This window comes from Aulonocara sp. 'chitande type north' Nkhata Bay, linkage group LG8, assembly GCF_057382095.1.
Source record: "Aulonocara sp. 'chitande type north' Nkhata Bay isolate Kocher_YH1m ecotype deep benthic linkage group LG8, A_spYH_male_GT1.1, whole genome shotgun sequence".
Classification (NCBI taxonomy): domain Eukaryota; kingdom Metazoa; phylum Chordata; class Actinopteri; order Cichliformes; family Cichlidae; genus Aulonocara; species Aulonocara sp. 'chitande type north' Nkhata Bay.
Window position 1 is genome coordinate 25,853,717 of NC_141351.1, and position 17,812 is coordinate 25,871,528.

At 43.1% G+C, this 17,812-nt stretch overlaps 1 protein-coding gene across 2 annotated transcripts in view; it reads left to right on the plus strand.

Annotated features, from left to right (window-relative positions):
- LOC147324091 (glutamate receptor ionotropic, delta-1-like) overlaps positions 1 to 17,812 on the plus strand; it is a 599,369-nt gene that overhangs the window by 509,068 nt on the left and 72,489 nt on the right. For both annotated transcript variants that reach the window (XM_086304561.1, XM_086304562.1), the window contains exons 6-7: positions 8,333 to 8,506; positions 17,192 to 17,353. In XM_086304561.1, coding sequence (XP_086160687.1) covers positions 8,333 to 8,506; positions 17,192 to 17,353 — 336 coding nt within the window. The remainder of the gene's footprint in view (positions 1 to 8,332; positions 8,507 to 17,191; positions 17,354 to 17,812) is intronic.

The window sequence follows — 17,812 nt, forward strand, 5'->3', positions numbered from 1 at the left end:
AGACGTGAGAACTGAAAATACTGGGTCAAACTGACCCAGAACCGTGACACTTCTGCCCAACACACTTTGCACCTGACCCTGATAGCGCCTCCTGCTGGTGCTAAGGATACAGACGGCCACGCCAGCTCTAAGGGCTGCACTTCATAGACGAAGACCGGCCTGGAGGTGGGCTCCCTGAGGCTGGGCTCCACAGTGTAGGCCTGGTAATCCTGACCTGGACAGCATGAGCTGGTCCTTTGATTTTTCTTTGACTTTCTTTCATGGGGGGCACTTAAATCAGTTTGCCTGGGGAGACCCTATTAGGGGCAAAGGCCTCCAACAACATAGCCCCTGCTGTCACTGGTACACACAAACCCCTCCACCACCATAAGGTGGTGATTCATGAAGGAGGTGTTGTTGGTCCCCTTTGAAATGTTTTTATAGCATTAATGTGACACATAAATGAATCACTGAATCTTTAATTGCACTAAGAGACCATCCAAAAGTCTGTGCCTACTATCTTATTTATATTTTAGAACTAATGAGCTGATAACTTCGCACTCCACCCCCTCAAAGATGCAGTGTCTTCTGGCTTCAACAAACTCAGATCCAAAATACCAAATTGAAGGATTCGAAACAGCGACCACGGTCTGCAAACCTGTGGGTGACATCACCGTGCCCAGATCTAGCTTTTCCATGCATGGGTGCACGACTGAGAGACCTGCATTACAATGAACGGTTCCGCAAACACAACCAATAACAATCTGTTTGATGTCACTGATTGGATGGGTGAATTATCAAAAGTCTGTTTGTGCATTTTGAGCAAAGCAAGAAAATCTGCTGGTGCAGAAAACGGCTCCATGAAAAGTTTGTTTTATAGCACTTTAGGTTGTTTCCAGCCCGTAAAGGCTTCTGCATCTGCAGGGTTCAGCTATAAATTTCACTTTTTTTCCCCAGGTACTGCAATCTTTGCCAGAAATCCCTGCTCAAATAACCACACAGTTAGCGTAGTGCTGGGTGGCACTAAAGTACAAAGCGAGGCATGCTGTCAACAGAAGGAGAATGGCCTTTTCACCCTCTGTCTGCTGGCAATACAAACAGCCAGACAACACCACTGATGCCAATTAAAAAGACCTGGAGAGGGACAGAGACTTTGAGAGAGCAGAAGGGAGGAGAGAATCGAGAACAGAGCTGTAGAGGGAGGCAGTGTAACGGTAATGAGAGAAAGAGGTGAAGAGCGATGAGGACAACAATTAACCAGAGGGGGAAAGAGCGGCAGTGAGGGAGGGCTGGCAGTGAGAGGCACAGCAGTGAAGCCAAGCGGTCGGACGGTCGAGTTTGATCCGACGAACATTAATAACTCTGCACAAAGCGTCTGTGATCAGCTAAATAAAAATCCTCACATGTGTCAGAAGAAGCTGAAAGAAGAGTCCCGTGCTTTTTCAGTCATTAGTCGAAGAAAACAGATATAAACTAATCTGCTGACAGAAAACATTTGCAGCTCATCACTCCTGGCTACTATTTTACATTGAGAGCAGTGAGTAAAGATCTCCCTGGAAAACACAGATGGATGACGGGTGGTGGACGGGTGGAAACAGCAGGGCAGCAGCAGCACTGACTAATCAGGTGGAGAAATACTGAACATGAGTCGGTATCAACCTGTATGGTGTAGCTGTTAGTCTCCTACGATCAATCCTACGAGTAGAATTGATTAGAAATTCTAAACTAACAGGCTGAAAGTACAGGCTGTAATTAGGCTCTGTGGTATCTAACAATGAGCTCCAGATTGGTTTGTAAGCTACTGGATGACTTGTGTTGGCAATAAAGGGAAAAAACTGCTCCAAGTTGAGCCAATCAATCCTTTCTACTTGTTTTGGTCAGCTGATACTGACAGACACAAGATACAAGATGAGGAAAGGTTAGGAAATCTCACAGGTTTGTGTTTGCACAGGATCCAAAGTGAGATTAACAGCCAGTTAATCTACTCTATACCTACGTCCGGTCCAGACCACCCACCACTCCTCAAACTTTACCAAGAGGAAGCTAATATATGGCAAAAAATCAGCCTATTGGTGAATTTAAAATATTTTATATCATAAGCGATCTGCCTGATATTGTGTTGATGCCAAAGCAGCTTCATTAGACGCTGAAGGTCCTTTAAGTCCTGTACATTGTGCGTCAGGTCCTCCATGGATCAGACTTGTGTGTCTGGCACATCCCACAGATGCTCGAAGGCTGGTTCACCACAGTTCCTTCCTTGCATGGGTACCGACCACTGCACTCTCAGACTATGTTGATGGTAAACGCTAGGCTGGTTTAGCAAGGAAAATTCATGTTGGAGTACTGATCCCAATATTCCCAAACACAATGGCAACAATGAGCTGTTTAAAGATAATCCGGTGTAATGTTGTGCTGCTTCGTGCTGTTGCCATACCTCAGAAGAAACTGTAGAAGGTCCCCAAAACTTGATTCTGTTCATCTGGATGTTTTCAGCAGAAACGTTTCGTCACTCATCCAGGTGACTTCTTCAGTGTCAGCTGACTGCAGGACTGAAGGACTGAAGTCATTATGCTGTTACATACAACATTTGTTGTTGTAACAGCGTACCGACTCCAGCTCTTCACTTCCCCAGGACAGAGGAACTTTCAGAGACCTTTCACCCCTCATTGACACCATAGAGTAGAACAAACTGACAAAAGGAGCTCTCGCCACCTCCTCACTGGTGCTTTTCTAGTCTTTGTAAGTCCGAACAGTCATTTGTGTTAAAAAAAGAGTTCATGTTGAACAAAATCTAATTACCTGCAGTGCACGATGGAAAACAGTTGGTGCAGATGAGATGAAAATGGACTCTAACTGTAAATGACACCCGTTCTTCTCTTTGAAATGCAAATCAGACTCTTTGTGAACATGAAGCAACCCCAGGTTACATTACAGCTGCTGCAGGTGTGACTGTTAAACAATCCATCTGCATCGACGGCTAAATCCATCAGAGACCCGTTTCTTTCTCACGGTTTTCCTTTTCTTCCTCCTCTTATCTCCGTCCATCAACACACAGAAGGGAAGCCAAGGCCGATGGAGTGCAGGTAATGAGAGCAGGGAAAGTCTTCCAGCAGTGGATTAGTAGGTAAAAAGCAAACTGAAGACTAATCATGCTCATAACAAATGAACTCCAAACTGTGAGTTAATTTCAGCTCATTTATTACAATCAAGACATTTAATAAAGTTGCACCCAATTAGTCCCCAAGTTCTGCAAAAAACACTCCATAATGTCTTATTTTAGTGTGATTTTAATCAAAATTCACTCTGCATTTACCCAAATAAACTGAAGGTAAGACACTGGTTCCAAGTTCTCGTGTTGAAGCGTGCCATGAGTTTTGAGTGTCTGTTATTACACCGGGCTCATCCCTCAATAATCAAAGTCAAAGCACGAAGAGCACAGAGATTTCATTATTGGAATTTTAAAAAATATATTTCATTTTCTCAGTTTTATTCGTTTAATTAGTCCAATCTGACACGTTTAAAAGTCTCCAGCAGCAGAGTTTTGACAGCTTTTATAACTACAGTTCACTTCAGAGAATCAACAGAGAATCAGCTGGTTTACAGAAGATTAATATCTGTTGCCTTAGCTATAACTAGCACCAGCTAATAACAGCTCATTGTCCCAGGTGTGTTTTTGCTTGTATTAGCGACTTGTCTTTGCTGGTTTGTCTCAGGTGCTTGTTTTTGCAACTTTTACACAACTACACCATTAATGCCCATCAGGGGGCCGGCGTCGGATGCTAGCCTCGGCTACATGTGAAGAACTTTGGACACGGCCTTACACCTGAGCAACTAAAGTGCAAACTACAAAGTAAATTAGGGTGAAAAGTCACAGCTTTCTACACTCAATGTTCTGAACATTATGAAAACACCAGGTAATCACACGGTGCCCTCGCTCACCGTGTGGTGAGAGGAAGAGGACCCAAATGCAGACACCTGGAAACAAAACTATATTTTAAGAAAGTGAGCTGTTTATTAGAGGCTGATGAAAAGGTACAAACACAAAGGGGAAGGGATACAAAAGTAAACACTAACCTAAAGACGAGGGAGACTTAAACTCAGGGGACTTGACAGACTCGCAACACTAAAGACACGACGCCATAACCAACACAGACCCGGGATGAAACTGGGCAGACGAGAACTAAACAGGGAAACAGAACTCACTATCAACAGGACTAACTGAAGTGTAAACTATACAAACAAGACCATTATAATACGAAAAATGCATAAAACTCAAAATGTTGGGTCAAAAAACCCGGACCCTGACTGAACTATCCATTAAGACTAAAAGTCTTTTGTCTCAGGCTGTAAACATGTTTTAACACTGGAGTCAGCCCCAAGTGGGCATTTGAGGAACTGCAGTCTTATTTATTTTCACTTCCTCATAAGCGCAGGTACTCTTGGACTGTGTGGTTTAAGACCCGAGTGCTCTGACATGCCGACTGTTTTGGCGTCCGTGAGGTCATGCGTGCTCCCCACAGGATGGACCCTGCTGGTGATCAGCTGATTACCATGAACTTCATGGTTTCCTGAGGATGAATCATAATAATATTGTTGATTCTCTGCAGTGCATCATCAGGTCAAAGCTGTCCTGCACGACTCTGATGTTGAACCTCATATCATGCAGCACCTTGAGGAAGCTTATGAGCCGGCACCGTCTGAATAAACGGCGCTGACGTGTTAGCATGACCACAGTAATCATGTAAGGATGTATGAGAGCAGCTCTCTCCGTGAACCTGCTGATGTCTGCACTGCTCACACACAGCTCATCCCCACACTGTGGAGCCCTCACATTTTTCATCAGTGTGACAATTTTGTTTTCTGCTGTGTAATGAGCTGCACTCATGGTAGAAACTTGTGTTGCTTAATAACGCCTAACAGCAGTTGTATAATACCAGTCTCACGGCGGGCTATGATAAACAGCTCGCCATGGCGTGTTTTCTATCATCTGAAGTGTTAACCGACAGCCTCATTGCTTCTGAATAAGCTGCAGTAAGCTGTGCGCCCTGTGCTCTCGGTCAGGATCCCATCTTTCTTCACAGCACCATTACCTGTTCCTGAAAGCTACATCACACTGTGTTTTTCACCAAATAACTGCTCTCCAAACCTCTTATCTGATTCTTTCCGTGATCACCAGCTTCCCTCCCAGTCGCTGTCAGAATCAGCACCCCCCTCCCATTAAATCTGCTTGTGCCTGAATGCAGGTCATTACCATGCCCTGTAATATTGCATCCATCGGCGCCTCGCCTCAGAGGTGCCAAGTGCAACCAAATGGTCTGAATTGGATTTCTTTGAGTCCCTGCAGTCACTCAGAGATCAATCAAGCATCAAAGCGTGGCACGAAGCACCCGGTCGCAGCTAAAAGCCATGTTTTAAAATTATATATCAAAATAGGCCAAAGAATTAATAATAATAATGATGGATTGCATTTATATAGCCCTCAAAGCGCTTTACAATTCCACTATTCATTCACTCTCACGTTCACACACTGGTGGAGGCTACAGGTGTAGCCACAGCTGCCCTGGGACAGACTGACAGAAGCGAGGCTGCCACATCGCACCATCGGCCCCTCTGGCAACACCAGTAGCCGTGTCTTGCCCAAGGACACAACGACCAGGACAGATAGAGCTGGGGGATCGAACCGGCGACCTTACAGTTACAAGATGAGCTTCCCAACCCTCTGAACCTAACTAAACAATTCTTGTGTAGTTAGTGTGTAGTTAGTGTGTAGTTAGTGTGTAGTTAGTGTGTAGTGTAGTCAATAGTTTTGTTGTGTGTGTCAGAACAATGAGGCGCCTGCTGAGTGTTACAGGTGTTACAGCAGTGACACATCTGCTGCTGTCAGGCCTGCAGGTATCAGGCTGTTGTTCTCCTTCATCTCATAGTGGACAGAAATTATTTTTGGAGCGGCACAAATAATTTGTGTGGCATCAGATTTGATGCAGAACAGCTGATTGTTCTGTAAATAGTTTGAAATGTTTGTTTAAAAAACGCCTTGGCTGCATTTTTAGGTAAACAGCTGCAAAAAATGTTGTTGTTTGCATAAATCAGTTACTTTTTTGAAGAAGTAACTATATAATTAATTGCCCAACATTGGTCATTATTTACTGTATTTGCAGACAGAGTTACAGACTCTCTCCCAGACCACAGACTCACAATACAGTCACAGCTTTATATAAAAGAAAATAAAAAAATAGAAAGTTGTGTTTTCAAAATTGGAGTTGAAGTTATTTTTCCTTCCAATAGTGTTAACATGCTGCAGGTCATCAACAAGATTGTTTTACATTTTCATTTTAAGTGGGCTGAAGCAGTTAATTAAAAGTAGTCTAACATAAATGCTGTAATTTGATTACTTTAATAAACATGTAACTTGGATGGATTCGATGCTGGCGTGACCACAGTGCACACGTCTGCTGCTGCTCACAGTGGTCCAAGGGACGCTCAGAGAGTTTGTGTGTTCGCTCAGACACGTGAAACATTAGAGGGAACATTGCTCAGGACCCCAGCCCTCGGGGCCTGGACTCCCCCACCCCTGTTCTAAATGAACACTGATGTCACCGACCAGTCAAATCTGAACGGAGCTCATTTTGGCCTAAAAGTTTTTGGTTCCATCATAGCCGAGCTCGTACTCTGCTGCAGATACCAGCGTCTGTACAGCTTCCACTTAGTCTCTGCTTCAGTATCTGCCACAGAGCCGACCGTAAAATCAGTTTTCATGTGTTCTGCACGGAACATGAGAACTTTACGAGTCGCAAACGTTTCGTCTGCACTTTTGTGTCACCTCCACACACCCCAAACAAGCTGCCCAACAAACCAACAGTTTGCACACTGTTGGTTTGTTGGGGCCGCACTTGGTCATCATCAGGCGGATCATTCCTGATGATGTGACCCAAATATCTGACTTTATTCATCACATTTAGCTCAAACAGACTGAGGGGAAATTTCGATATCGTCGCGTCCAGCATCATCCTGCCGACTTCACTGAGAGCGCTTTTTGCAGACCAGCACAAAAATGTACAGAAAAGAGATGAAAGTAAACAAAGTGAATGAACCTGATCGTCTGAAGCTTCACACCTACTCAGGAACATTATTCCAGACTGGGATGTAAACAGGAACGAAGAGAGGGCGGCTGTAACGCCTGGCTCAACTAGTCTGATTCCACTTCAGGATGCACGTTAATAAATAACATTCGTGGAATAATGATTTTTATTAGCAGTGTCAGGAGCTCAGTAATAATGTTGCCTTTTTAAATTTGTTGTTCTTTAGGCCATAAAAAGTACTTCGGTAAACTCCACAGTTTTAATCAGTTGTGAGCATCTCCACAGTCCAGAGCACAAACATGTCCAGTTTGCTGTAAATGCCAGCATGATTTTCATTTTGCCCAAGAATACCAAACCGAGGTCATAGGTCACACAGCTCACGTTTTTTGGAGCAGGAGTAATCGCCCCCTAGTGGCCACTAGAAAGAAAGCAGGTTTAAGCAGCTTTCAGGCTTTGTCTACCTTTGAAACGCCGTGTACGGAGACAGCACAGAGGCTCGCGTACGTCTTTGTGTGTTCAGCAGGAGGGAGAGGAGCTATGCTTCAGCCAGCAAACTGAACTTAATGCCATCGCTGCAATTACCTGGAATCCAGCTTGTTTTGACTTTAAACCCTTTGGCCTGACAGAATGACATGTTTTCAAACCCGTGCAATAAATGAGCAACAAGTCTGCGTGACTTTTGTTTACAGGTTCACTTTTAATTGGATGAAGGCGACGTACATACAGAAATAGAAGAAAGTGGACTTTTCTAATAGATAAACTGCAGCAAGTCCTCGCTGCGTTCGCTTTTACTTAAGATGTAGACTGTAATTATGTTTGGTGTTATAAAACATAATAAAGCTAATATTCTTCATAGATATTTTTAATTATGCTTTTAGAGTTCGGCCAAGGCTATCTGTAATTACACCTCACAGAAAATAATTGGCTTTCTTCTCATCAAAGCAATTAGGCACAAAAGAAGCTTTTAAATGGCTGGCGTGCACCGTCCTTCCCGTTTGGCTTGACACTGACATTTGGTTTTCTTCGTGAAACGTCACATTCTCTGCAGTTAATTAACACGGCAGATGAAATAAACATACTTTTGTTCATCGGGCGCAGGGTTCAAAAACAAACACTCGAGAAATCTGCCACAATCAGCATCTGCCTCTCACCAAACCCTCGTCCGGCCTCTCGGGAGACAAACACTCAACCTCCAGCAGTTAATATGCAGACAAACAGACCGAGCGAGGTCAATAACGTCTCCTTCGCTTTGTCCCGCCGTCTCATCGCCACAGGAAATCAGCGACACAGAGATCCTGGAGCTTACCCACAGTGCACTGGGGCGCATGACGGTGATCCGGCAGATCTTCCCGTTGCTGAAGGACAGCAGCACCCGCTGCATGAGGCAGAACCACCGGATCTCCTCGCTGCTGTGTGACCCGCAGGAAGGACACCTGCAGAACCTGGAGGTAACAAGAATTCAGCTCAGTGTGCAGTAAAGGTTGTGCTATGGCAGAAAGTAGTGCTAGCTTTAAAGTCATGCCTCCCTGAGTTCTGTTATAAATGTGGACAAGTGTATTTGGGGTTTCCTCTAATCCACACAGACTCACATATATACATACAAACGCCCGCTTTAATATTTTAATAACTGGTGCTGAAGGTTCTGCAATGTCTTTAACCCAACGAGGCCAAGGCCTAAATCCTTTGCACAGTGATCAGGACCGGCTGCAGCAGGTAGTCTCTCTTTGCACTGTAGAAAGGATTTGTTTGACAGCACTCGTTGGACTGACCAAGACTCAGGAACTCAGTGAAGCTTGCAGAAGGAGAACTTTACATTTACACAAGTTTGGAAGGTTTGCATATTCCAAGGTTCAAACAACCGTAAGTAAAAGTTATCTGGATGTGTCTCTGCCAGGAAACCACCCAGTGTAAGTTAACTCAATTCTGCCAAGAAGAGTGCAGGATTACGCCAGAAGCTTGGTGATGGATACCGAAAGCATCCGACTGAGGTGCAACTTGCTAAGGGACATTTACCCAAATATTTCTGGGTGTCTGAGTATGTTTTAGCCTGTATGCATACCTGTGTGGATCAGGGAAAATCCCAAATAAATTGGGGACCCAACTCGTGTTTTTTAAACTTATTAAAGATGTATGGTGTACCATCCTTCCACTGTGCAAAAGAACAGTTCAAAGAAACACCAGAATTAATTGACATCCCTGCACACGATGAGTGTGCATGAATGGGTTTGAGTTAGGATTAGGTCGCTGATGATGACTTAGGCTACGTTCACTCTGCAGGTCTTGATGCTCAATTCAGATTTTTTGATCAAATCCCATTTTTTTGTCTGGTCGTTCACACTACAAATAAAATGCGACAGCAAACGCGCTCTAGTGTGAACGCTCAAAGCGGCCGCATGCGCAAAAGAAGACGTCACACACAACGCGCTCAGTTTAGACCCAGAGCAAACAGTATGTTTGACTGATGGCCCTTAATATAAAGACTTCGGACTTTACGTTTCCCAATTTTTGCTTTAAGTTATTTTGTTATTTACATAATAATGTAAATAACCTAATAATGATCCTTGTTGCTGTTTTAGAGGAGCGGTGCTTCAAAGGATAGCTGCAGATTTCTGTCAGAATCTGCAGATTATACTGAACAAATAAAATGTTCACGTTGTCTTCCCAACAGTTTCACGGGATGGCCAGGAAGCGTTCGCGATGTCTTCTCTGGCGCTGATAATCGGCGTCTGTCTTGTGTCAGTGACGTAAAAGACGCATTTAATGCGACCTGACCATCAAACAGCAGCTTTCTAAAACATCTGATATGTGTCGGATTCAGGACCACATACGAGAGTGACCCAGATCGGATTGGAAAATATCGGATTTGTGCCGTTCACACTGTCACACCATGATCGGATAGATGGTCGCACAGGGTCAGAAAAATCTGATTTGATGCGCTTTCGCCTGCAGTGGGAGCGTAGCCTTAGACCTGAGTTGATGCAAAGTGGTACCTCTGCAACATGTAATGCACTTTTCCCTGTTAGGATACTTTAAAAACAACAATAGTGGGAATAAACACTGAAAAATCCACTGGAGTCCAGGTTCTGTGTGGAGGAACACTTTGGATAAGTCATTATAATTTAGGAATTTGTGTTTTCAAACAGTTTGTGTGGTCAGTGTTTAATTTATTCTGAGGAATTTGTCTCCATTGTTTTCCTTTCACATGGCTCCATCTGTCCTCAGCCTTTTGTCCTCCGGAGGACACAAAGACCTTCATCACACAACGGCAAAAATACCACAGAGATGTGTTTCAAACATGAAGATTCACATAGATGTGTTTCACTCATCAAAGGCTCCATAATGAGAGTGCTGAATGAATGAATGCTTCAGAGAATGAATTAAAATGTCTGAGGGTATGAAGCAGTAATTCAAAGGGACTAATTATTAATCTGATGGGATGAGTAATTATGGGTGCAAATTATTCAGTTAAGTGAAAAAGAGAAATGTGATGAGAAGCAAAATCAGTTTCCTGTCTTCTAGACCTCCTCGGTCAAACTCTTCTCTCCACTTGTCGTACGTCCTGTTTTGTGATGGCGACCCGGGCGAATACACGCACACGTCCTGTCTTAACTTGTGGTGTTGAAACTTTTTTCTGCTGCACAAATCACTGATGCACATCCATAAATTCATGAGCGCATTCATAAAATTCAGCCGCCCACTCAAATACTGTGCACACGCACCGAGTGTACCAGAGCTGTCAGATCAGCTTCCAGCATCCAAACATCAGCTTAATGTTAAATGAGGACACAAACTTTTAGACAGAGTTCACTACCAGAGACTCGCTGATGACCCAGAACAACCACGAGGACATCACAGACCATCTGTTTCCATCACGTCCTCTGACTCTTTCTCTGTCGGGTCAAACACCTGCATGTCCTCTCTCGCCACACACCTCCCGTGGGCCGTCTCCTTTTCCCCTTGTTCACTAGCTCCATCTTCATCATCCTTCTCCCAAACGACCTCGAGTTTTGTTATTGTTGTTGCAGAAAACCACAGTTAGTGTCGACTCTGTGGACAAACTCAGAATATCTACTACTGAGAAACTAAAGTTCTTACTTTACAGTCACGTGCAGGACTTTAAATATTGAGATCTTTTGATTGACCCATGTACTCCACATACCTCGAGGCAAGGACATGCCAGCCTATTGTGAGCCCCGGGGAGTCGCTCAGCCCTGCTCTGTCAAACCTCTGGTGTGGCTAATTTATGCATTAAGGTGTCCTTTGGCATCATGATGGGTTATGATGCAACAGTCACTCCCATGTCGTCAAGGTTACTGTTGTTAATAGGCATATACTCACCCACACCATCATCTTTCCATAACCCTCAGAGGTCTAACCCGACCCTGGCGATTTACATTAAATGTATGTATGTGTACGTACTTTGTCTGTTCCTAAGTTGTGAGTCTGTGAGTTATGATTATTACTCAGACTAACGTAAAGTGTTCAGGCTAACAGAGCCACTAAAATACTGTCTTTAGTTCTTAACGTCTGAAATGATGAAGACACTTGAGAAGCTCCACAAAATTCGCTGCCTTTGCAGAACAACAAAAACTTGTACCTGTTTGCGCGTTCCCTCCCAGGCGTCTGGACTTCTGATTGGACTTCTACACGGTTAGGATTTGGCATGTCCTTGACAGCGTTTGATTTTGGCGTTTACATGTGGACGGAGATATTTTTTCGAAACTTCTTTTAAAAAATGAAAATGGAAAATCTCAGTTTTCAAAAATACCCGTGTACGTGTGAACGTTATGGAACGCCAGGACTGCCATAATGAATTAATTAAATACACCATTAAATAATTAATTAAATGTGTCAATAATTAATTAAATGTGTCAATAATTAATTAAAATTGGAATTAATTAATTAAATAAATAGTTATGACACATGTAATTAATTAATTATTGACACATTTAATTAATTATTTATGTATTTCACATTTTAATTAATTATTGACACATTTAATTAATTATTTAATGATATATTTATTTATTTCATTTTGGCAGTCCTGACGCCTGGCTCTCGTCATGAAATAATTTTATCTGTCAGCCTCACCCATCAAACTCAGGGGGCGGGGTTAACGCTGCCCATGCAGCTTCTCTAACATTTGATTGGTTGCCGTGCAAAGTAAGTCAAAACAGGTCGATCCTAGATAATCGATTGCTTGTGTAGACTTGGGGCAGCCAGGTATCCCAGAATGCAGATCAAATCACAAGCAGCAATGGTGGTGGTGTAGTTTTAAAATACCCCGTTTTTCTGTCACCAGCTACACTTTTAACAGTGTTTTAGCCGCGAATGTCGCGCCGTATGTCTGGTCAGGTTGTCAACATAGAACATGTTTGCAAAAGTGCTCAGATGTTTTCAGAGATTTCACTAGCTCTGCTAACAGTTAGCATGCAGAGCGCACCGAGGGGGTACATTAACCGGTTTGTTTACATATTCCACTCTCCGTGTTCCACATGTTGCATTCGCAGATTCTCATTTTCACCGAACGATCGTCTCTTTCCGCCTGGTCTTGTGTCTCTGTGCTTCTGTAACATAAAGAATGAGCTGACATTTTTCTCACGAAACCAGCGATCAGCTCAACAGACCCTCAGTTTACCTGCATGCATCCTCCTCCTCACCTGTCAGCTGTTTAACACCTGCTGCTAATTCAAGAAACACGCCTAGTTACCTGGTGATAGTCACAGTTTAACTGGGCAGCTGGTGCTCGATATAACGCAATGTCAGCGCATTTTTCTGCACAAGATAAGTAAATATAGTGTTTTCCCCGAGCGCAGAGCTGCTGGAGCTCGTTTCCTTACAGAGCACTTTATAGGCGAACAGCTTTATCAGCGGCTGATGTCCAATCACCGGCACACAGCTTTCAAACCTCAGCTGAGTTTTAACTCTCAGTGGTTAAACGCTGGACTTCATTCACTCAGGTTCTGTCTGTCGGGTCACGTTTACTTCGCTGTTTTATTTACAACTGAGCAAATCGGTTTGGCTGAGGTTAAAGTTACGTTTCATAACTGCATAGTTTCACAGACGTTTAATGGTTCACTGGCACATGTGTTAGACTGAACTATCATCTAAATATCATCTGTTTTTTAATAGTTATTCAACTGTATTCTAAGCACCAGCTGTCTGTTAGAATGTGATTTTTTCTCTCTCTCTGTTGGCAGAGGTATAAAAATGCGCAGGAAAATCTGACGTGCATGGCAAACTTCACCGACGATATTTAGGGAGGAATAAACACACATCAAACATAAATGAACCATTTGTCTGTCTCCATAATTGAGAGAATTTTCTCTTCTTATGTCAACACTCTCTCTCTTTTTTTTTTCTTTTTTTTTTGCTTTTTCGGTCATGTTATGTTTACCTGTCAAAGGCTTGTTACAAACTATGAAACACATTGTGCAGACTTCTGGATGTTAGAAGAAAACTAATACTGCTCATGAATGAGACTAAAGGCAGGAAGGTGTCCTTTAAAACTAAACATGTTAATAGGACCTCCCTGTTTATATCATAGTTTATGATATAGCATGTGTATTTCAGTAATAGCCTGCTGAGGCCACTATACGTGCTGGCCTCATATCAAATGTGAAGGCAGACTGAGTCTATGTTTGACGTTTTTTATATCTAATCTTCCTTTTCAAACATTTAAACAGCAGCGAGTCTGCAGCTGAGGGAATACAAACTCAAATTGTCGGAACAGGTTTGCTCGTTTCTTGGATTCATTTGGTGATTTATTAAATGTATAACTGTTATTCTAATCTGCTGCTGAGTCTCTTACACTTTTCTTTATGCTGTATATTTTCACGTCTCTGGAATAGTTGGCAGTTAGATAGTCAGCTGGGAAACTTTGTGTTAACTCATGGAGCTGAGGATATCGTGGATATGCTGACCTCGCTGCGTGGTGTACAGAGCGAGGTCAGCATGATTAATATTCACAATAAAAATATTAGCCGAACATCATGAAGTCTGTATGTGTTTCATAGTGTGGAACAACCTTTGTACAGTTAAAGCCAGCAGTTACTACATGACAGAAACACCAACGTTATCTCTTTTATGTGTTTATACACAGGTCACGCTGATTACTGAACAAAAACCCAAAGATCAGATGTTAAACAGATTTATTTGCTCTCTCTCCTCCTTAAACATGTTTTTAATGTTAGTTATAATTCAGAATTGGCGACTGAAACACGTAGGACACATAAGAACATCAGGAAATAAAACATCGATAAATATAACCTCAGTAAAAGAAGTCAGCGGGGGTTACTACAGCTGTGTACCGGGGCCTGCGCTTTGTCGGTGGGATTGCTTGCGAGGCGAGCGGGTCTATCCCACGCTTTGCCGTGAGACTGGGCAGACATCTCCGAAATCATCGAAGCACTTTTGCAAAGAGGCTGTATCTTGACAAACCGACCAGACACATGAAGATTAAACCACTACATTCTCGGCTAAAAAAATATTAAAACGGTATTTGGTAACACACAAACAGGGTTTTTCAAAGCTCAGTTCTGCCGGTTGTTGTGTGCTAGAAACAATGGCCACCAGGCCTAAGCAATGGTTTTGACTCGATCAGCGTTAACCCCGCCCCCTGAGTTTGATGGGTGAGGCTGACAGATAAAATTATTTCATGATGAGAGCCAGGCGCCAGGACTGCCAAAATGAAATAAATAAATATATCATTAAATAATTAATTAAATGTGTCAATAATTAATGAAATGTGTCAATAATTAATTAAAACGTGAAATACATAAATAATTAATTAAATGTGTCAATAATTAATTAATTACATATATCATAACTATTTATTTAATTAATTAATTCCAATTTTAATTAATTATTGCCACATTTAATTAATTATTTAATGGTGTATTTAATTAATTCATTATGGCAGTCCTGGCGTTCCATAGAACGTAGCCTCAGCGCCTGACCCCAAACAAGCCGTTCCCGAAGAGTTTCCCATCCTTGAGATAAATGAAGTTTACATTTATTTTGTCTTTGGTACGTAAACCTAACCAGTGATTAGAACTGGAAGTAACAAGCAAAGGAAAAACTTATGATCAGAAGGCAGCATTTGGCCCTCCAACCTCCCCCTGAGGACCACATGTGCCTGTTAAACGTGTCCGTTACATCTCAGTGGCCGCTACCGCCACATCCACAGCACCAGTGATGCCAAAGGACAGCTTGTGGACAACAAGGGGACGCAGACATGCGACAATCTCTGGGCTTTCTGGTTTATGGACGTCAGGCCGCTGCTCACGTTCAAACTACTCGCAGTTAAAAGCCTCATGGAGCTGTCGTTTTTTCTCACGTATGAATCGTGTACGAAAGCCGAGCCGCTTCCCCGCCTCTCAGTTTACACGCCAGTTTGCCTCGTGAAAAATAAGCCATCAAATTCAAGTTTATCTCGCTGACATGCAGAGGGCGCACAATAACCTCTGTGCTAGCTCGAACACACACACACAGTAACTGACTATTATTCCCAGGTGTGAAGAAGCACCGCTGACATTTACAGACAGCAAACAGAACAATTACTGTAATTCAGGACAAATGCTGTCTTTCTCTGCCTGATTTTGACATTTGTGGAGATGATTGTAGTTTTCACCAAACGTCCGACATCACGGCGGCGGCGTTATTATAAATTTTTCCTTTTATTCTGAAGATTATCTTCCTGTTTCTGTACATTTGCGTGCGCCGTCGTATTTCTTCACTGTGTCCTTGTCCTCACCTGTTTCCTCTCCTGTTTCCTCTCCTGTTTCCTCTCCTGTTTCCTCTCCTGTTCCCTTTTCTTCTTCCTCTCCATCCTTTCAGGCTGATTTTCTCTCATTTTAAACTTAATAAGCAGTCTCGTCTCCATCCCATGCTCCGCTTCATTCCCTCCTCAGCTGTGACTTTCTTCTTCTTGCTTCTGCCGGCTTCGCTGTGCGTTCACTCAGAGGGAGGTGTCTCAGTAATTTGTGTAAGAGAGGGTTAAATGTTCTTTGGTGCTGCACAGGAAGGATGAGTATGTTTTCAAAGAATGCCATCAGGATAAAGTGACGATTAGGAGACATTTGGGTTACACCTGTACAATGCAACCAGGGTGAGAGCATCTTAATCTATATTTCAGTCAGGCTCAGGTCAATGCAGTGAATATAAGCGGGAGTCGAGCCTTAATAAGCACTCACAGGGCTTTTACTGGGTAAACTGGGCTCAGCACACAGCAGGCAGAGGAGCAAACCAAGGAAAGATCTGAGCGAGTTACAGTTCATCATCAGGCTCCAGGTGGACGTCCATGCCTGCTTTCTGTGACCTCTGGGCACAAACTACTCGTGCAGACGTGAATAAAGTGCAACAGGAGCAACTCTGAGGATCAGAGAGCGACTGAGGAAAGCACAGCTGAACGTAGGTGCTACATGTTGGGGAAGAAAGCCAACAAACAAGCAGGAGCCTCACAGCAGGTCGCCGCAGGTGTGTGCTGTACACTGATGTGTGCTTCAGTGACACATGGAGACGTGCTGCAGGCTTCATGTAACAGAGGTCAGCTGTCACAGATGATGTGAGGGTGCTTGTGAAATGTAACACTAACCACATGCAAGAGACAGAAGCCATAAGATGTAACAACGACTTTATTAATTGTCTGATCCAGAAATTTTGATGTTGTTTCCCATCACAGAGGAATGAAATCTTCACGTGATCGTTCACCTGGCCGACAGAACAAAACATGCAGCTGATCACGAAAGTTAAAATAATGATAATTTTACATTACAGAGTAGAATAAAAGTAGGGTGTGTGTGTGTCAGCATCCAGCTGTGTCACACGTGCTCAGTGTTTGCAGATGTTCATAAATGTCCTCTTCCACCAATCACATCACATCTCCCGTTCACGTGTTCACTCGCAGAAACCTACGATTTCATTCTCGAGATCCAGAGTGAAAATTCTGTAAACGTAGATCTTTGTCACACATACAGTAAATATTAGCATCTATATTCTTCATCCCCCTCCAGATGTGACGTTACGTTTGTTTCACGCGTCACGTTCGACAGATGTTACGTAACAGTCAGTGAAAAACTGATCGAAAGAAAAAGCGATCACGTGTATTCACCCTGCCCGTGTCTCGCCTTCAGGTGTCCAACCTGTACCTGTACGACAGCGTGCTGATGCTTGCCAACGCCTTCTACAGGAAGCTGGAGGACAGGAAGTGGCACAGCATGGCCAGCCTGAACTGCATCAAGAAGTCCACCAAGCCCTGGAACGGAGGCTGGTCCATGCTGGAGACCATCCAGAAGGTAAAACACATCCAGAGTAGAGCAGACCAAAACATGCCTGCTGGTTTAAGCCCTGATATCAAACTTACGATGGAAGAATTTAACCCTGAATCGAGTACTCGCCTTTTTCTTTCATTACAAAAACTGTGCAAATAAGAAGTTTTATCTGTACAGCCTCTCATTCAGTTTGGTTCAAAATAGTAAAGTTTTCTCAGAACTGTTATTTATTTAAAGAAAGTCGAGGCGAGCATTTGATTTGTACAATTTTCAAAATAAAAGAACAAACAGCTGCTTTGTCAACAGAAAATCAATCGCACATCAAAGATGCAGTGAAATTGCGCACAGCAACCTGGAGTCAGTCCTCACAGTCTAATTGGAGAGAGATGCTCTTTGGCTGGGCTGATGAGTCCCTCCAGCACGCGCGGTTGTGTTTCATTAAAACACGAGTCTGCTTATCTGACACGCATCAGAGTAACCACC